Source organism: Neolamprologus multifasciatus, chromosome 23, assembly GCF_963576455.1.
Source record: "Neolamprologus multifasciatus chromosome 23, fNeoMul1.2, whole genome shotgun sequence".
Classification (NCBI taxonomy): Eukaryota; Metazoa; Chordata; class Actinopteri; order Cichliformes; family Cichlidae; genus Neolamprologus; species Neolamprologus multifasciatus.
Window position 1 is genome coordinate 16463032 of NC_140460.1, and position 22055 is coordinate 16485086.

At 38.5% G+C, this 22055-nt stretch overlaps 1 protein-coding gene across 9 annotated transcripts in view; it reads right to left on the reverse strand.

Annotated features, from left to right (window-relative positions):
• The window catches only part of naaladl2 (N-acetylated alpha-linked acidic dipeptidase like 2), a 490790-nt gene that overhangs the window by 129393 nt on the left and 339342 nt on the right, over window positions 1-22055 (reverse strand). For all 9 annotated transcript variants that reach the window (XM_085150614.1, XM_085150615.1, XM_085150607.1 and 6 more), the window contains 2 exons: window positions 21305-21492; window positions 20920-21048 (listed from right to left, as the gene is read on the reverse strand). In XM_085150614.1, the coding sequence (XP_085006740.1) occupies window positions 20920-21048; window positions 21305-21492 (317 nt within the window). The remainder of the gene's footprint in view (window positions 1-20919; window positions 21049-21304; window positions 21493-22055) is intronic.

Sequence of the window (22055 nt, forward strand, 5' to 3'; positions counted from 1 at the left end):
TTCATTTGAACTTGATTTGCACAAAATCCTGATTAGAGAACACACTAGCATTACTGAAATTATGGCATTTGACAGACAATGACTTTACATTTATAAGTGGTCACCCATGACACTTAAAAGCCTTACAGGGGTAGCACTATAGATCTAAAGATGCAAAGTAGTGAGCAGAATTTGGAATACAATAATCTAATTGTGCTTTAATTACAATATTTGCAGATATAACAAAGAATGGATTTAACCATGAGAACTTTAAAGGGACCCAGTCTGCATTACATAAAAGAACAGTCTTTGAGTACAACTTTGGCTACAATGTTACACTCTCTGTACTGAAAAATTATATTTTAACAGTTTGTGTATTGTTTGTTTGTTGCATTGGATGACAATCTGTCTAAACCTCTTAGCCTTGTTTTGATCAAACTAAGGTTTTAGAAAAATACATGGCTACTTTGAGATTTTTGGATGACCTGAGGTTATGGCATTTACTCAGAACTTTAAAGGTCTGTGAAGTTTTTGAGTCCCAGTAGAAAAAAAGAACTAAGTCGCAATATGGAATTATATAGAGAGGCACACTATCATTCTATCAGCTAGGGAAAAGATTTAAAGTCATGCCATGTACAGCTTCTCTGCTTTTCTCTATTACAACCAGTCACAGTGCATTAAAAGAGTGTCAGAGGGGGAAAGGGAAACAGACAGTCAGAATGAGAGGAGAGTACTTTAGAGAGGGAATAATAAGATAGGGAGGTATAAAAATTGGGATGCAATGGGAGGACAGACAGAATAAGCAAGTGAACAGGGAGGGAAAGAATGAGAGAGAGCAGAGAGAATGGTTAATTTCAGCCTGTGGTGCCACACCGGGAATCAATATTTAATTTCTTTGTCTGCTATGATAACAGAAGAGTGAAATCATTTTGAGATCTCGGCTTACCACTCAATACCACTCTACCAGTCTACAAAATCCTATGTGCTACAGAGAATGGCTTGCTGGACTTGAACGAAAAAGCTTGAAACTAGATAATCTTTAGGGGTGAGTATATTGAGGCTGTTCTTGCTTGAATGAGGCTGTATTATTGTTAGAGTTTATATTTCACTTTTGTTTTTACAATAAAATCCAACCCAGTTTTACTCTCAGACTGTCACGTGCTGATGCTGTGTGTTTCGTCTGGAAACCTGTTGCAGATGGAAGGAGTATTTTAGCCTTTGAAATGGTGTATTTGAACCATTTTCTTTGCCTAAACCTAATCAAGGAAATTGTAGTGCATTGTAGTTTTAACAGTAAATGAAAACAAAAACTCAAAGACAAATGTAAAACTCTGAACTCTAACAGCCTTCTCAGGGTTCATATGCTTTCAAGCACCCTGTTTTGGAATACCTGGAATTTTATTCAAACTTTTGTCAGTTTTTATTCTTGGGATAATATAATACTTGCATATGCCGCATGTTGGGAAATAATGGTAAAAGAGAACCATTTTAATGCATCTTAATCTGACAGCAAAGGTACTTAACCATCAGTATCGTTTCTTAAAAGAACCATCACTTGACCCAGCTGTCTTAGCTAATTATATATAGGCCAATCTCCAACCTCCCTTTTATCTCAAAATTCTTGAAAGAGTAGTTATAAAACAGCTAACCGGTCATCTGCAGAGGAATGGTTTATTCAAAGAGTCTCACTCAGGTTTCCAAACACAATACAGAAACCACATCAGTGAAGGTTACAAATGATCTTCCTGAGAGTGAACTGAGCTTGTCCTGAGAGACCTCAGTGCAATGTTTGATACTGTTGACCATCATATTTTATTATAGCAATTAGAGCATGCTGGTGATTTTAAAGGTACTGTGCTAAATTGGGGTGAATCATATCTATCTAATAGACTCCACATGTTTATATAAATGGAGAGTCCTCTTCACACACTAAGGGTAATTATGGAGTTCCACAGGGTTCTGTGCTAAGATCTGTTCTTTTTACACTACATATGCTTCCCTTAGACCAGGGGTGTCAAACTCAAATACACAGTGGGCCAAAATTCAAAACTGGAACAAAGTCGCGGGCTAACATTAATATTTATTGAAATATATTTATTCCTCCAGATATAAGGATGAATCTTTTCTTATGGACTCAAACACGTTTTGCTGAAAAACTGAATATGGAACAAGCAAAGCTTAATACTAAACAATATATATATTAGCTGTATAATACCAGTAGGCCAGCTCTAATAGTAATTTGGTATGGCTTCGCGGGCCAAATGTAATTTTGGCCCGCGGGCCAGAGTTTGACACCTATGCCTTAGACAGTATCATCAAAAGGCATAGCATACATTTTCACTGCTATGCAGATGATTCCCAACCTTATCTATCAATAAAGCCAGATAACAAACACTAGTTAGTTAAACTACAGGAATATCTTAAAAAATAAAGACCTTGATGACCTCTAATTTCCTGCTTTTAAACTGAGGTTATTTCACTCAGGGTTTGATGTTTTTGGGTTCTTTTTTGACCAGGATATATCTTTCAATACCATATTAAACAAATATATAGGATTGCTTTATTCCATTTCTTCCAGTATATCTAAAATTAGAAACATCCTGTTACCAAAATGTCGTAACATTTGGTAAACACTGACTTAAATCGCTAGTTGATGCAAAATGTCCAGCAAAAGTACTGACAGGGACTAGAACGTGATTATTTTGCTAGAACGTGACTATTTTGCTTCTCACTAAACATTGGATCCGGCGTCCAGTCTTTAGTGGGAAGCAAAATAGACGTGCAGATCACGTCTATTTTTGGGTTTGTTGGTCCATGACCAATTCTGGAGATCTACCAATTTGAACGTCCAACCATGACCCAACTTAGATATCTATATGACGTTCAACATTTGAACTTTGGGTTCGATAATTTCTTTTGACGTCATGTGGTTGTCTATGACAGGTGCAGGGAGTTTACATGGTTAATAAATGTATTTTTTTAAATTACAAATATCAACATTGCTGTTATACATATGAATATGGATTTTTTATAAATAAACAATTTATTATATTCAATTCAATTCAATTTTATTTATATAGCGCCAAATCACAACAAAAGTCGCCTCAAGGCGCTTCATAGATACAGAGAAAAACCCAACAATCATATGACCCCCTATGAGCAAGCACTTTGGCGACAGTGGGAAGGAAAAACTCCCTTTTAACAGGAAGAAACCTCCGGCAGAACCAGGCTCAGGGAGGGGCGGCCATCTGCTGCGACCGGTTGGGGTGAGAGAAGGAAGACAGGATAAAAGACATGCTGTGGAAGAGAGACAGAGATTAATAACAGATACGATTCAATACAGAGAGGTCTGTTAACACATAGTGAGTGAGAAAGGTGACTGGAAAGGAAAAACTCAATGCATCATGGGAATCCCCCGGCAGCCTACATCTATTGCAGCATAACTAAGGGAGGATTCAGGGTCACCTGGTCCAGCCCTAACTATATGCCTTAGCAAAAAGGAAAGTTTTAAGCCTAATCTTAAAAGTAGAGATAGTGTCTGTCTCCCGAATCCAAACTGGAAGCTGGTTCCACAGAAGAGGGGCCTGAAAACTGAAGGCTCTCCCTCCCATTCTACTTTTAAATACTCTAGGAACAACAAGTAGGCCTGCAGAGCGGGAGCGAAGTGCTCTAATAGGGTGATATGGTACTACAAGGTCATTAAGATAAGATGGGGCCTGATTATTTAAGACCTTGTATGTGAGGAGCAGGATTTTGAATTCAATTCTGGATTTAACAGGAAGCCAATGAAGGGAAGCCAAAACAGGAGAAATATGCTCTCTCTTTCTAGTCCCTGTCAGTACTCTTGCTGCAGCATTTTGGATTAACTGAAGGCTTTTCAGTGAGTTTTTTGGACATCCTGATAATAATGAATTGCAGTAGTCCAGCCTGGAAGTAATAAATGCATGAACTAGTTTTTCAGCGTCACTCTGAGACAGGATATTTCTAATTTTAGAGATGTTGCGCAAATGGAAGAACGCAGTCTTACATATTTGTTTAATATGTGCGTTGAAGGACATATCCTGGTCAAAAATGACTCCACGGTTCCTCACAGTGTTACTGGAGGCCAAGGTAATGCCATCCAGAGTAAGAATCTGGTTAGATACCATATTTCTAAGCTTTTCTGCGCCGAGTACAATGACCTCAGTTTTATCTGAGTTAAGAAGCAGAAAGTTAGTGGCCATCCAAGTCTTTATGTCTTTAAGACATTCCTGCAGTTTAACTAATTGGTGTGTGTTATCTGGCTTCATGGACAGATAGAGCTGGGTGTCATCTGCATAGCAGTGAAAATGTATGCTATGTCTTCTAATGATGCTGCCTAGGGGAAGCATGTATAATGTAAACAGAATTGGTCCTAGCACTGAACCCTGTGGAACTCCATAATTAACCTCAGTGTGTGAAGAGGACTCTCCATTTACATGCACAAATTGGAGTCTATTAGATAGATATGATACAAACCACTGCAGTGCAATACCTGTAATACCTACAGCATGTTCTAATCGCTCTAATAGGATATTATGGTCAACAGTATCGAATGCTGCACTAAGGTCAAGAAGGACAAGCACAGAGATGAGTCCACTGTCAGAGGCCATAAGAAGATCATTTGTAACCTTCACTAAAGCTGTTTCTGTGCTGTGATGAACTCTGAAACCTGACTGAAACTCTTCAAATAAACCATTCCTCTGCAGATGATCTGTTAGCTGTTTGACAACTACTCTTTCAAGGATTTTTGATATGAAAGGAAGGTTGGAGATTGGCCTATAATTAGCTAAGACTGCTGGGTCTAGAGATGGCTTTTTGAGTAAAGGTTTAACTGCAGCCACCTTGAAGGCCTGTGGTACATAGCCGATTATTAGAGATAGGTTGATCATATATAAGATCGAAGAATTAATCAATGGCAGGACTTCTTTGAGCAGTTTTGTAGGAATGGGGTCTAAAAGACACGTTGATGGTTTGGAGGAAGTAATTATTGAAGTTAACTCAGAAAGATCGATTGGAGAAAAAGAGTCTAACTTAACATCAATGGAACTAAGAGTAGCTGTAGATAATATTACATATGTGGGATGATTATTGGTAATTTTTTCTCTAATGATAAAAATTTTATTTGTGAAGAAGTTCATGAAGTCATCACTAGTTAACGTTAAAGGGATGGTTGGCTCAAAAGAGCTCTGACTTTTTGTCAGCCTGGCTACAGTGCTGAAGAGAAACCTGGGGTTGTTCTTATTTTCTTCAATCAGTGATGAGTAGTAAGCTGTTCTGGCTTTGCGGAGGGCTTTCTTATAAAGCAACAAACTATTTCTCCAGGCTAAATGATGATCCTCTAAATTTGTGACACGCCATTTCCTCTCCAGATTACGAGTCATCTGCTTTAGGGTACGTGTTTGAGAATTATACCACGGGGTCAGGTACTTCTGATTAGAGACCTTAGTTTTCACTGGAGCTACAGTATCCAGAGTCGTACGTAGTGAGGAGGTGAAATTATTAACAAGATAATCGACCTCTGTTGGGGTAGCGTTCAGATAGCTGCTCTGCTCTGTGTTGGTACAGGGCATTGACGATGATAATAGTGGCTGGATTATATTCTTAAACTTAGTTACAGCGCTTTCAGAGAGACATCTACTTTGATAAAGTCCACTCTCCACTGCTGCGTAATCAATTATTGTAAATGTAAATGTTATCAAGAAATGATCAGACAGGAGAGGGTTTTCAGGAAACACTGTTAAATGTTCAGTTTCTATGCCATATGTTAAAACAAGATCTAGAGTGTGATTAAAGTGGTGGGTGGGTTCTTTTACATTTTGAGAGAAACCAATTGAGTCTAACAACAGATTAAATGCCATGTTGAGGCTGTCATTTTTAGCATCAACATGGATGTTAAAATCACCCACAATAATTATTTTATCTGAGCTCAGAACTAAATTAGATATAAAGTCTGAGAAATCAGACAGAAACTCTGTGTAAGGCCCAGGTGGACGATAGATGATAACAAGTAAGACTGGTTTCTGAGTTTCACAGCTGGAGTGGACAATGCTAAGCATCAGGCTTTCAAATGAATTAACAGTCTGTCTTGGTCTTTCATTAATTAATAGACTGGTGTGAAAAATTGCTGCCACACCGCCCCCTCGACCTGTGCTTCGAGATTTCTGGTAGTTAGAATGACTCGGGGGTGTTGATTATATGTTAGTCTATTGATTTACTCAGTACATGTGGGATTTTTTTGTGTGTTATTTAATGTGTGTGTGTGTGTGTGTGTGTGTGTGTGAGTGCACTTCATTCACAAAATAAAATGTAAAAAAAATAACCCTTTGTAAACTCAGTGTACAGCAGTGTGGCACATCAAATAAGCAGAGTGTAACAGGGAAGGACGGTGTACAATAATCAAAATGCAATGCGCTGCAAGAAAGTGCCAATGACAAAAACAATTTTGCATTATGTCTGTGATGATAATAATAATTCCGTTCCAGACTGTGGTCTTTGAAAAAGCAATTTGCAGCTGTTGAACTAAAATGCATGTACAAGCCACTCAGAAATAAGTGACTGGGATATTAAATAGACAAAAAATAGAGCAGGGGAAGGCTCAAAGAGATTGCAACAAACTAAAGGTTTTCTTCTTCCGTTACTTATTCACTTCTGTGTTACCTAAAAGAAACATCAGGGTTCAAGAAGGAAGATGCCGAGAAGCAGACACAGTGTTTGGATGAACAACTTTAGTTGTCTAGAAATCTAGAAATACATTTTATATGTCTATATGTGTATGTGCACACATATTTTCAACTTTAGTTTAAATATCACTTTATTCATTTTCATTTCCACTGAAAACTCATGCAATTAATGGGACACCATAAACTATAATTTAAGGCCTAACTAAACTTCAAGTGTTACATTTTCCAAATAGGTAAATAAATGAGTTAAGCTTATTTATAAAGCAGTTTTCAGAGACAAAGTCACAAAACACTGTACAATAAAATCACCAGCACAATATCAATAGAGAACTATGTTAAAACCGAAAAAAGTCCACAAAAGGCCTGATTAAACAGAAAATGTTTTAACTGCTTTTTAAAAGCAAGTGGAGCTGAAGTGGTAAACACAGCCTTGGTGCCACAGTCTAAAAGGCTGTACCTCCCCTAGTCTTCAGTCTTAAACAAAGGAGAACTAATAGATTTTGAGCTCATGAGTGCAGACAGTGAGCAGTGTATTGAACAAGTTGAGATATTAGTCTGGAACTTGTCTATTTTGTGCTGTCAATGTAAGTATGTGGATTTTAAAGCAAATTCTAAAATCAACAGGAAGCCAGTGTAAAGAGAACAAAATGTGGGTAATGTGAGCTTGCTTGCTTGAGTATCTTAGGAAACTGGCTGCAACATTTTATATCACTTGGAGGTGTGAAAGTAAATTATTTACCTAAGCCATTAAATAATGTGTTACAATAATCTAGGCATGAAAAGAATGCATTTTTCTTTGCTCAGGGGATACTACAGCTTGCAGCTTAGAAATGTTCTTTAAATGGAAGACACAGGAACATGAAATAGTGCGAATCAAAGTCCAAAGAGGAATCAAATGTTAGACCACGATTAAAAATACTGGTCTCCCCAGATAAGCAAAAGGAAAAAATTACTTGACTGGCTCTCCAGTTGTTACCTTGTTTTAAACTCCAGGCCATGATTATAGCTCCTTCTAATATCCATAAAGAATCAGTTACTAATTTGGGATAAACAGTTGACTAGGGTGGATAGCTTATCTGTCTTGTGAGACAAAGGATATGTACAACTGAATATCATCAACATAGAAATGATAGGAAATGTCAGAAAAATACAGAGCACTGCCTGGAATGATTACAAGAAGGCCTATGACTCGATGCCCCACACCTGGATCCTGGAATGCCTAGAACTATACAAGATCAACAGGACCCTGAGAGCCTTCATCAGGAAATCAGTGGGGCAAACAACACTAGAGGCCAACTTCAAGCCAATAGCACAAGTCACCATCAAGTGTGGGATCTACCAAGGAGATGCTCTGTCCCCACCAACTACGGAACGGAGCATTCATCATCCGCCTCCTCTACATGGATGGCATCAAGCTGTATGCCAAGAGTGAACGAGACATCGATTCACTGATCCACACCACCAGGATATACAGCAATGACATCGGAATGTTGTTCGAACTAGAGAAGTGTAGTCGGGGATCGAACAGCCAGAAGGCAACATTGCAGACATTGCAAAGCTGGACTGAAAGACAGCACAGAGGCACTAATCATGGCAGCACAAGAACAAGCTTTGAGAACAAGCTCCATAGAGGCTGGGGTCTATCACACCAGGCAAAACCGCAGGTGCAGGCTGTATAAAGATGCCCCTGAGACAATCCAGCACATAACAGCAGGATGCAAGATGCTAGCAGGCAGGGCATACATGGAACGCCATAACCAAGTCACTGAAATAGTGTACAAAAACAACTGTGCCGAGTATGGCCTGGAAGTCCTGAAGTCAAAATGGGTGACGTCCAAGAATGACCGAGTTGAGATCCTCTGGGACTTCCAGATACATACGGACAAAATAGTGGTGGCTAACAACAATAGTAGTAATAGTAGTGGTAGACAAGCAGAGGAAGACAGCCGTATTGATAGATGTAGCGATACCAAATGACAAGGACGACAAGAAGTTGGAGAAATACCAAGGGCTGAGAAAAGCGTTCGAGAAGATGTGGAGGATGAAAGTAACAGGGGTCCCAATGGTAATCAGAGCGCTTGGTGCTCTGTGCTCCCAAGCTAGGTGAGTGGCTCCAGCAGATCCCAGGAACAACATCCGAGATTTCTGTCCAGAGCAGTGCAGTCCGAGGAACAGCTAAGATACTCCGCAGGACCCTCAAGCTCCGAGGCCTTTGATACAGGATTTCCTTTAAAAATACACACACACACACACACACACACACACACACACACACACACACACACACACACACACACACACACATACATACATACATATATATATATACACACACACACACACACACACACATATATATATATATATATATATATATATATATATATATATATATATATATATATATATATATATATATATACATTCAAGGCCTTATGTTATACAACAAAATTGTCTGTAATTGGTCCTTAATTTAGGAGGTAGTTATTAAACAAAATAAATGTCAAGAAAGTTCAGCTGCTTCCCCTTTTTACAAACAATAGGTTTGTTGCAGAGTATTCTCTGCAGAATAGGCAAGGGGGAAAAAAACAACCCCTGTTCGAAAAATGCATCACCCCACAGCATCTGACAAATATCACAGCCACAAGTAATGACAGTCGTCATTCTTCACCTAACACACATTTTCATATGCATTCCCCTACTTATATTTTGTCGCTGTGATATGAAACTGTGATGGAAGGGCCATGCTGTCAGCAGCATAAACGCCTTCTGAGACCGAGCAGCTTCTCCTCGTGATTATGCAGATTCATTGAGGCTGCCGCAGTCACACAATGCCTTTCCTGACAATACAAGAACTATGGTAATTCAAACATATTGCCAACAGCATACTATTTCAAACATTATGCCAAGTGTGCCGTCGAGCCATCTTGGAAGGCCATAAAGTCACAAACCCATTCTGGTGATTTATCATCAGCTTCCTTTCTGCTGGCTTTATGTGAGAAAACATATAAAATAGACATATAAATTAAGCCTCCCAGCTAATGTGGATGATGTTCATATTTACCATATACATTGTGATTCCAAAGCAAGCCTATTGTTATCGATTTTTTTATGTTTGAAAACCTGGCATGGTATTATAATACAATTAAAGTATCAGACATTGTTTTTCCAGTAGAAGCATACTCATGAGCATGCATAAGAGTACAATTTGTCACAGCGAATGCTAATTGTGTTCAAAATCCAACATTCTGGAAATACACAAAGGACTATGGTATTTTAGATACATTTTATGGATGACTTAAATTATACGTTTTTATTGGTTTTGAAATGGCCTTTGTGTGAGATTTTAGAATTTTAGATTTTTTGGTAGGAGAGGAATAGACACACAAGAATTTCTCCTGTGGGTAAGTATTTATGATTGCTCTTTTGGGCCATAAAGATATACATTGTCATGGGTATTTTCTATTGTGTAAACTTGGTTTCTCAGACTCATATTTCATGTGCAAAAGTTTGGGCTGGATGTGGGTTGTGCGTTTGATCAGTGTGAGAAGTCATAAACTGCGATGCATGAAGGGACAGGAGGACACGAGGAGGAGACCTCTACACTTGAAGATAAATGTACATGTATATCTACTAGCTCCAGTTTTTTTTAGTTTTTCATTTACATAATATGCCACCTGGTGTCATAAAATAATGTACACCTGAGAATTTTCTGTGTATTTCATGACATGAAATATGCAAGCTTTTCTTTGCAATCTGTGCGATATATTGTGCTGTATGACCTGCCTTACTTCCAACTTCAAGATACTACCACAAGACAACAGAGTGCTCGTGTATGTGACCCCCAAACTTAAATTGTCAGTTGTGATTTACATTAAATTGTCGATCACAATAACCTCAGAAGAATAAACAATAATGTGCCAAAATCAAATTAATTGAATAATAAGACCTACAAAGTGTTTTTGATGATGCCTTATTTTCCAAGGTTACATGGAAGATACATCATATCTTTTATAGTCGATTGCAAGGGCATCCTCTCTTGTTCAATGGAGAGTTGCTTCCCAGCATTTTTCTCCCAAACAGTACAACCTATAGGGGGTGGCACCCTGGATTTGTCCAGTGAAAATGAAGTCATCACGACATCATCTTTCATCATACATGAGGTCAAACTAGAGGGTTGTTTTGTCTGTGATTTTTTTTCCCTTGAAAGGGCATCCAATTCCACATCCTGGTATGCTATACTAAATAGCACTTTTGTGGGTTTTTTTTATTTCACTAGAAGGGTGACATCTCAGATTCCCCAGCCGAGCCCATTACAACCGCAACTCATAAGGCACCACATTACATCTTTTTCATTTAAAGGGCATGTCATTTTTTCTTGCTTGGGGGGAGCCCTACAGGTCACCATCATGTTTTCTTCCAATGAAAGGGCACTCATGAGGGTTCTTCATTCACATATAGGAGCACACTACAGGACTGTTAATGCTGATTTAACCATAACTAAGATTGTCACCACAGACATTTTGTGTGCTTTCATCATTGTGTAGATACATTAGAGGGCATTTTGTCATGTTTACTCTTCACTGGCGGCAACTTTTTGGGCATTTTCAGTGTATTCCTCTCTCTCGTTCTCTCTCTCACATATACATTCTTTTTCAGAAGAAATGCTCCTTTTCAGAAATGCTCCCATAGTTGTGTCTACAGGAGTTTTTCACCTTTTATTACGTGTTTTACATTAGAACAGCGTCCTCTTTCTGTTATAGTTGTTCACATGCATCTACGACAAATAGATTAATAAAACCAAATCTGTATGAACATGAAGCTTAGTGCTTTGAAATCTATTATGCACTGAGAAGATTAGGTCAGACAAAAACACCACAAACCAGGAATGTTAAGAGGATTATCTCAGAAACACCACGATACGAATATGTTCCTAAGAATATTTGTAGGATTTTTTTTTTACTGCACTGTCTACAACAACATTTCTGTATACTGGAGAACCGATTTTAACTTTTAGTGTCACATGGAATCACAAGCATAGCAAATGGGCAGTAAAGCATTACTGTAATCTGATTACTTTTTTCAAGTAACGAGTAATGTAAGGGTTTACTATTGCAAAAAAGTAATTAGATTACTGTTACTTTCCCGTAAGGATGCTGCGTTACTGCGTTACTAAACCGTCGTGATTTTGTTTGTGAGAGTGTTTCTAATGACAATGACGTAAGCGGGTGCGACACCCGTGGCAGCAACAGATGTGTGTAGATCACCACAGATAATATGGAGTGTGGGAAAGAGTACAGCCATGCAGCGTTTAAAGCGGGGACATGCTTGCATTAAAATTGACAAAAACATTAGCGTCCACTGTACACTCTGCGTGGGAAGAAAACATCTTTCTACAGTGAAAAATTAAACTTAAAATCTGAGCAAGTACCTAGCATGCTGCCACGGGAATGTGAAATTCATAAAGAAACCCCCGGATACCCCCACTGACACAACCGCTGCAGCACCGGGCAAACCTCCACTTTCCCCACTCGTGCTAAACAGGTGAAAATAGATTTAAGAGCAACAGGACAGTGCTGCCGAATCTTCGATTTTATTTATTTTTTGCTGTGTTTTACTTGCATCTATTTGAAAGAGTGAGTGTAAACACAAAACATTATTTTATTTTATATGCATATATATGCAAAAAATCGTTTTAATTGTTAAACAATTTCTTCAAGTCAAAGACAGTTGCATATAATTGGATTTTTGCTTAATGCAATGTGCATAAAATAAAAGACTAAAACTCATAAAACAATTTTTAGAAAGAGGCTTTCCATTTGATTCAACTTTGTATGATGAATTATGCATAAAAATAGAATTGGGCTGAAAGGTCTGTTGCTTTATTATGTATTCAGGTTGTGTATCAGGTTTTAAAAAGTAACTAAGTAACTAATTACTTTTGAAAATAAGCAGTCAGTAAAGTAACATGATTACTTTTTGGAGAAGTAATCAGTAATTAGTAACTAATTAATTTTTTCATGTAACTTGACCAACACTGCAAATGACAATGTGTTTCACAGCACGTCAATATTTTTTCTGTCAGTATCCTCTTGCCACGGTGTATGTATTCATGGTACTCGTAAAGAGGACTGAAAATCTCTTCGGTTAGCTTTACATTTTGACCTGCCAGCATACTGGAAATGAACACTGTGTATCCATGAAATACATACATACAAAAAAACCCTGATGTCGCGATAGACTAGGAACAAACTGACACATAAAGGGCGATCATGGCTCAAGGGTGTTCGTCTTGTAATCGGAAGGTTGCTGGTTCGAGTCCCGGCTCGGACAGTCTCGGTCGTTGTCTCCTTGGGCAAGACACTTCACCTACCGCCTACTGGTGTTGGCCAGAGGGGCCGATGGCGCAATATGGCAGCCTCGCCTCTGTCAGTCTGCCCTAGGGCAGCTGTGGCTACAACCGTAGCTTGCCTCCACCAGTGTGTGAATGCGAGAGTGAATGAATAGTGGTATTGTAAAGCGCTTTGAGGGGTCCCGAAAAGCGCTATATAAATGCAATCCATTATTATTATTATTATTATTATTATTATAAACTTGCAATGACACTGAGATCTAGTTATGTTTGACCCAGTCATGGGCTACATACATCCGCTTACATACACCCTTCTGTGTTGCAAACTTAATTCCTTTAGTAGAGACAGGACTAGTCATAGTGCATTTAAATTATTTGTCCTCGTTTTCCTCTTTAGAACAAGGCTTCTGTTTTGTATTGGTGTCTTCTTAGAGCACTACATGACCGCCTGTTTGGATGTTGAGATATTGTCATGGTGTAGTCATTTTTTGTCTCAGATGCTTTGGATGCAATGGATTCATTCTGCCCTATACTGCTTTTGTAGTATACTCTCATGTAGCCTTAGCTGACTAAGTTATTATTCTTTTTGTCTAGATTCAAAAAACAACTTTTGAACCTCAGTGTTTCTGTAGGCAATACAGAATAGAGCCCACATAAAGCCCACATGGAGGGGTTTAAATCACACAACAGTAACTTGCCAAGTGCACATATACATGTAAGATCCTGTAATTCCAGTTACGCGCACGCACACACACACACACACAGTTGACCATTTCTTTGAGAGAGGGAAGATGAACCATTTGCCACTGTGGTCTTTTTTTCACTCTAACAATGTGCTATCCACTGGCGACCATTTGTTTTCAAATAGGGGAACCTGCCACAAGCCACCCACACTCCAACTGCAGACAAGACCAACATAAATCTGAAACAATACCCAATTAAAGCACAAGGTCCTCTCCATTTGTTTTGTATTCTTCTAGCCACCAAAGCACCACTTGTATCTCCCTTTCCACCTCTGTTTCTCATCCTCTTGACTTCTTGCAGTCCTTCGACCCCCTGTTGCCCCCTCTCCTGGTATAAATCCCCTACAAAACGAGTATCTGGTTTTATTATAATTGGTTCCCAAGCACCCATTCCAAAACTATCAGTGCAGCAGCATCTCAGTTTGGAAGACAGGTCCAAGCAAAGTAAGATAAGTAGCAGGTATTAGAGCTGTTGCACAAACAAGATAAATGACATGTGTAGACCTGTTTGTAAATACTAGAAGGTGAAAAGAATACCTGGGGCAACTCAGACACACTTGAGATGATGAATGGTGTGATAGACTGTGCCAAAGACACAAATACCAATGAATGGACAGGTATGAGGCAAGGGCAGAGGAGACAGGAAGGTAAACAAAAAGTATACACAGTGGAGAAATGATTTGGTTAGTTCAGTGGCACTCTGCAGAGTTGTAATGATGCATTTCGCTGTTTTGATTTGTTACATGTAACAAAGCATTGGCTGAGCCTGTCTGGGACCAAAAAGGCTTTGTATGCAACACTCACATGGCTAGATGAGCATATTGTTAACAAAATGTGTACATTTCTAAGAAAAACAAAAGCATTATTTACTTATTTTTACAGTTTCACTAGATTTCCTCAACTTTTGGAAAGCTGCTAATCAAAAGATGTTCTCTGACTAGATGGTAACTTTTCACTCCAACCGTTATCGGTGTTATACAGGTTTTTTTTCTTAATAAACCATTCTTGACAGAGTTCCCCAAACCCAGCATATATAACAGCACATGTGCCTAGCACCCACTCAACAAGAGTTTTTGTTGACCATGAGTATAGGAGAAGCCATTTCAAGTATTATATCAAACTCAAATTCAAACTTGTAAAATCAATATCCTATGATGTGATTTTCAGTTTTCTGTGCTCCACAATCTGGGCAACTCGAAAGATGTGCTGGAACCAGCCTCCCCAGAGAGAGAGTAAGAGAGAGGGAGGGGGACGATAGAAATCAAAAGTAGAGCTAAAATAGATTAAATACTGGACTCAAATATAAAGTAGACAGATTAAAGTAAATAAATGGCAACACTGCTCTGCATCTGCTTGAGGTGCATTTACAGTAGGCAACAGTTTTGTGCCATGTTCACCATTTCTATGAAGTAGTCTTTAGAGCTTGTTTCCTCATATAAAGTTTGTCAACATTTTAAAATAGAAGATTTTTACACACATTGATTCAGTTCATTTGACTATGCACAACTGTCTTAAGGTCCTACCACAATCTAAATCAGGTTGAAGTCTAGAAGGGGCCTTGTTATTCTGATCAGAAGACAACTCTATGACATGGTTTTCTATAGCATCATGCACCTCTTTCAGTCTGGTACAATAAGCAAAGCAGTAACAACCGAAAGTCCATAAAGGTATGGCCAGAGAAAAGAGTAACTTTGATCCTCCTGGGTTATGTGAGCAGGTAATTAAATTATCCTCTAAGTGAGTGGTTAGATTGTTGTTTTTTCCAGAAAAATTGCTTTTCGGGAGCTAGTCCAGCATCTGGACAGGTAATTATTGCAGGTATGGCTAACGCCCCATAGATTAGAGTAGGCACACGGAGCAATGTGTCTGCAAATAAATTATAGGTAGCGATATTTATAGCACCACCTGTGTCCCATTGGTATTTACAGTATACACATTAAGAATGACGCCAGAGCAGAGAGTACTGTAAAAACAAAATTTGTAAATGAAGCTGTGGCTATAAGTATGAAACGCAGAAGAATGAAACCTGACAAAAAACAATGACTTTTATAAATCCAAGCAGGATACGTGCATGCATTGTGGATTTTTCTTTATGTTAACATGTTTCCTTAAAGAAGATCAAAGGTAAGCTACATTCTCTTTGTCTCTTTTAAGGCACTGACAGAGGTTGTCTGCAGCTTCATTACAGCCAAATGTGACAGGGCCCTTTCTACCTATTACTTTATTTTAGATTAGGGGATTAAAGGGACATTGCACTCATATCCATTTGTGACCTCCTATACCTGAAACTGATTGGTAATTTGCAAGAAGATAAATCTTCCCTGTGGATGAACAACTTCACTCTAAAAAAAATTATACTAAGCATCATAGCCTGAACAGACAATGAGAGCATGTAGAGCAGAAGGAAGAGAAAGATTTTAATGAAGAAAATGAGAGGTTAGGGAGATGCAAAGCCTGCTGCTGATGAAAGAGAAGGTTAAGAGGTGATAGAAGGAAAGTGAGCAAGGTGGGGAGAGGGTTGTAGTGCTTAAGGGAAATGAGAAAAAAAAAGGGAAGAGGTGGTGGTGGGGGTGGAGGAAGGAAATGAGATAGAGTAACGATGAGGTGTGTTTTTTCAAAAGGCAAAAGTTTTACGAGTTTAAAAAGATGGTAGAAGTTGGGAAGAAATCCGCAAGGGCTGATCATATCTGCAAAACACCCCCAGGTTGGAATAAAGAGACAGTTTGGGAGGCTGAATCATTGAGCTGCTATACTTAATCAGCAGAGTGGCCAATGCAGATTGTATATGACTGTGAAGTGTGGGATGGGGTGAGAGGAAATATTTAGCTCATATTAGGAGTGCTATCCTCCCCCTTGCACACAAGCAACATCTCAAATAACAGTCAAAGTCTTGGTTTTATTGTGGCGTTTCACACATGTGTTAACTTTTATGTTATTGATGGAAATGAAATAGTCATGGTATAGGTGAAAAAAGGTATTTGCACACATGAAGGCTAAAGAGTTAGGGAAAAAATATCAGTCCCAAAAGGAAAAGGAACAACAGCAAAAAAATATATTTGTTCTACATATGCATTACCATGCATATGTCATACATAGAGTCAACATTGTGACCAAAAAGTAAAATATGTTCAAACTGTCAGGATAATGGAATCAGTCAGTGATTACATGAAAAGAATGAAACAAAGGACTATAACAGTAACCGTAAACATGCTAAAGTGACACTGTTTTAACAACACTCCATGCTCACGCAAACTATTGGTAAGATGTGCATTTATTATGTTTACTGTACTTCATTTGAAGTTCAAATCCATAGTATTATGACATGGTTTTATTTAAGTGTATGTCAGTGAAGTTCAGTACACACACACACACCAGTCTACTGTGTCTATTTCACACTTTTCCTCTCTAAAGCTTGAAATGGACACATGCAGTTGCAATACCGCATGCAGAAGGTGGAGTACCAGCAGGGGTAGATAATGTATTTAAAGCCAATAAGTTGCTAGTGACTAAGTAAGGTATGAAGTACATTCAAGGGTTCTTCTATCCCAGAAATTATTAAGCTAGATGGCTAATATAGATTTACATGTAAATGTGTTTAAACGCTAACAGGGAACTGACGGAAAGCTGTTCCATTGCTCAGTTTATGGTGCAGAAACAGAGCGAGTATTGGTAAATAAGTGAGCCCTCTGTGATTTATCATATTAACAAATAAGCTTTCATTTTCAGACTACCTTGGCCATCATAGGATATAGCAGAGTTAGAGAGTAGTGTAAAGAAACTTTTAATAACTCCTTTAACACATTAGCAAAGAAAACCCCTGATGATTGAGAGGGGATGCCAGCTGCTGCCATGTCTGGCTTAATAGAAAAGGCCAGCTGAATAGGTGCATGCTTCACCTGCATTTTCAGATTAGCAAGAAAAAGTAAAAAAGACAGAGAAAAAGCTTGGTTGGCCAAATATAATAGATTTAACAAGCTGCTTTGCTAATACAGCACCTTTATTTTTCTGTTATTGGTTTATAAACTGCGCTGGAGAGATTGACATTTATCAGTGTCACACAGTGCTTAAAACTTTTAATTTACCTGTGATCTTTTTATTTTATATTAGTAAGTATAAATTAAAAATATAAAAGAAATATTTTTTTCTTTTAATAAAGTTGTAGCCCTATTTTTGAGGTCTTTAAAAGCTGATTTTAAAGAGGTATTCCAAGTATTTCAACTGAGGTCAGCCCTAAAGATCTGCAGCAGTAATATTGATCCATAGATCTATATAACACTGATGGGAAACATTTTTCTCATATTTCTACAGAATAATTGCTTTCATCTTTGAAACTTTAAATAAAATGTGCCAGTAATACAGCTTTATATGCAGTGAGGTCTATTTCACAGTGTGATATCGCTACTTTTGCTAAGTGGTTCAGGAAATGGCAAATATTTTAATCACTATAGGAGGGATACATTTTATAATTCAGACAGGAAAAGGTGAAAAGTTCCAGGGAGAGTGCAGCATTTATAGAAACAATAAATACAGGAAGCACAAAGTCATAAAATTATATGTTTTGTTTTTATAATGGGATGGGCGTTGTGTCTACTACACCACTGTATTACTCTTGATATATAAGCATTCTGTCACGGACCCGGCTCTGGGGACTCGGGGTCCGTGGGCAGTGGGGACCAGGACTGTTGTTATTGTTGTTATTATTATTATTATTATTATTATTATTATTATTATTTGGTGTGTTGTCTGCACTGCCCCTGTGCACATCTGTATGTAGGCAGGTGGTTTGCTTGTTAAAAAAAATCCATCATTAATTAAAGAATTATCAGCTCCAATAAATGAACAGGTTAATAATCAGCTGAATTCTTGTACAAGCAGTTGCAGCAGCTGTAAAGTTGCCCAAAGCCTTTGAGAGATGTCTCGCTTAATCTGCACCTGCAAGGAATCTCTTCCAACTAATTTCAGGAAGAAAGAGAGGGACCTTGGTTATGTAACATTTTTACATCATCTATTTTACTAAAGCTGTTATGGCTTCAGTTACCTGTCTCTCACTCATAGTTCAATGTAGCTGATTTGGCATTAGGGTCTAGCCGGAAGCATTTTCTAACCAGGCTTTAAACCCCTGACGTCTTGTTTTAAAGAAACCGAGGACACCTATGAGGCATATCCTTAATTAATTTCTGCAAGGCAGAGGAGGATCACATAACGTTTTTATCCTTCTATTACACTAAACGTAAGGGAGAATTATCTTAATGGATGTGTAGAATGAACATAAAATTACTCCATTAAGAATGGCCTTCAAAATAAGGTGGCAGTATTTCATGTCAACATCTGGCCATCTTTATTATTAATACCGAGCTTGCTGAAATCAGTGTGTCTGCCTAAGAGTCTGCTAGCAGTTGTTCCTGAAGCAAATTTTCTGAGGAAAACTTACCTCAAAAAACATCAAAGTAGAATTGAAAATATTAACATCCTGATTAGTGACGGGTAATTACAGAGAAACAAACAAATAATAGAAATGAAGAAGCAAAGTAAACTGAAATATGGACATATAGTGAGATGTTCTAATCAGTTACAACAAGCCTGCTGTTGTTTCTTTACATAGTTTCAAAAGAGCACCAAAAGATCTCCAAAAGTGGCATTAAGTTGCAACGGATCCTTTAGGTCCTTTAAGTTGTGAGTTTAAAGCTCTAACACAACCACTAACATCCTGTCATTGGTTTGGTTTGTCTGTAAACTAGAAAATCAGTGATAGCTCTGCGATCTGGGAGAGGCTCCAACTCCACAGCCATGAATATTTTGTCCTTGTTAAAGTTTAGGCATTTACATCTGCTCATTTCTCCTACATCCTAGATGCAGAGTCACGGGCATATCGTGTCATGTCCAGTGTATGACAGACATCTTTCGCATTTATGAATTTTCATAATGTTCTGGTTTTTCACTGTATTCAAGTTGCAGTACTATTGTTACCTAACTTTTTTAATCACCTCTAATCATCTATATTTAAGCTATAGTTGGATTAATACAAAACAATCACAAATTTCCATAATGAGACATCGAAATCTGGCACATGCTTTGATGAGGGGATAACGAGGCGAACGTGGCTCAAGAGTTGGGAGTTTGCCTTGTAATCGGAAGGTTGCTGGTTCGAGCCTTGTCTTGGACAGTCTCGGTCGTTGTGTCCTTGGGCGAGACACTTCACCTGTTGCCTACTGGTGGTGGTCAGAGGGCGCGGTGGCGCCAGTGTCCAGCAGCCTCGACTCTGTCAGTGCGCCCCAGGGTGGCTGTGGCTACAATGTAGCTTGCCATCACCAGTGTGTGAATGTGTGTGGATGTGGATATAAAGCGCTTTGGGGTCCTTAGGGACTAGGAAAGCGCTATACAAATACAGACAGACAATTTAATATGGGTATTAAAACTGATACTGATGCAGACAAGCATTGATGAAAGCAGTGTGTTATCCAAAGAAGACCTTCTATGAGCACTTTTTTAAGGGTTGAAATAGATACAAAGTTTCAACAACAGTTACAAAAATAAAGAATATGAATATGAGCTTTTAATCATGCATGATCGGGGCTTTAAGATGAACTGATCGTGGGTACTCTGGATGTCTGAAGCTTAAAATATTTTTTAAGCCATTCCTTTATAAAACATGGAAAAATCATGAAGTATTAAGCTGATAACACACAATTTAGTGGGAAATGTGCCTCTAGGAACTCAAATAGAAAACAAGATTAAGTCTTATTTACTATAGTTTACCCTCTTAGGGTTAAAGCTTGCAAAACAACATAGTTTTAAAGTAACAGAACCGCCCTAGACACCACAAGGGTAATCTCTAATATGGTGCTTAGCAGTTGGTGGTTTTTAGCAGATCTTTTCACACAAATTTCAACATTAACCTGGCAAAATCGCAGCTGTGGCAGCAGCTGTAATTTTGAAAAAAAAAAGAAAATGCCACCGCTTTATATCCTTTCACTGAAATGAGGTGATTATTCGTTGCCATATTTTAGGTGAATCACAGTGCTACTACTAATATTCAGGGATCCCTGATAATTTATAGGGTGTGTGTTGTGATAACACTGAACACTGTAGCAGGACATCATGTTGGAGTGACAGTAGCAGTACATGGAATCATAGTAATAGTTACCCTCTGTATATCTGAGGTGAGCTGCAGAAGAGTTGGTGAAGCTGTAGCTCTGAGAGCTTCCGTCCCTCTAACTGGAGAGTTCAGGCTGACATAGGCCACTGCACTGCTCTGCAGAACAACACTGTTATCCTGAAAGGAACACATAAATGTACACCACACACCAGCTATTATGATTTCAATCTACTATAATAATCATATAATTGTTGTCATTACACTCATCACACCATCATAATTAAGCCCCAACCCCCCACACTCCTTTGACAAGAAGTGTCTTCATGTTTCTAGTGATCGGTGTTCATGTATGTTGCCAGTACTTCTATTTTCAGACATTTCTACCCTTGACCCTCTGACATTTAATAAAGCAGAGGCTCTTGTGTTTGCTGACCTTTCCCCACTCATAAGATCCAATGTTTCCCAGGGCCGAGCCTCCCCATGAGCAAAACACAGTGGTACGGTCTGGTACCCATCCGCGTTTGGTTTGCTCTGTCAGTGCTGCAATCAGTTGATTCATAATAGCTGAAGTCCCGCCTCCATGGTCGCTGTCATGACGACTACCAACCAGCACATAGCGATCTGAAGATAAATAAATAAATAAAACAAACAAACAAATAAGTAAATTAAAAAACAGAGAAATCTTTTTTTTTCATCTCTGTATAGGTAGATACTCAAACATTTATGGTGAAAAATGAGGGAGGCTACACAAACTCAAAATAAATAAGCTAAAGGATGATATACAAATATGTGACAACCACTTGTGCCTTTTTATATTTATTACACTTTATACTATGGGGTGCACAATGGCACAGTGGTTAGCTCTTTTGCCTTACAGCAAACAGGTCCTGGGTTCAGAGCCACAGGCCAGCTGGGGGGCTTCTATGTGTTTTGTGCTTTGTACTATTAGAGGCAATCTTTCAATCACGCTAAAAGAATATGTCCATAGGTGCACAAATGCACACAGATGAATGCAACTACTGTAACAGGTTTATTCATCCTCCCACAATTCACAGTTCAAGGTCACTCGCTGTTTGATGGACCTAATGTTGAACACATGTTGTATCACTGATCATCTGCTCCTAAACAAACTCTCACTCCCCTCCCCTTTCTCTCTCTCTCTCTCTCTCTCTCTCTCACACACA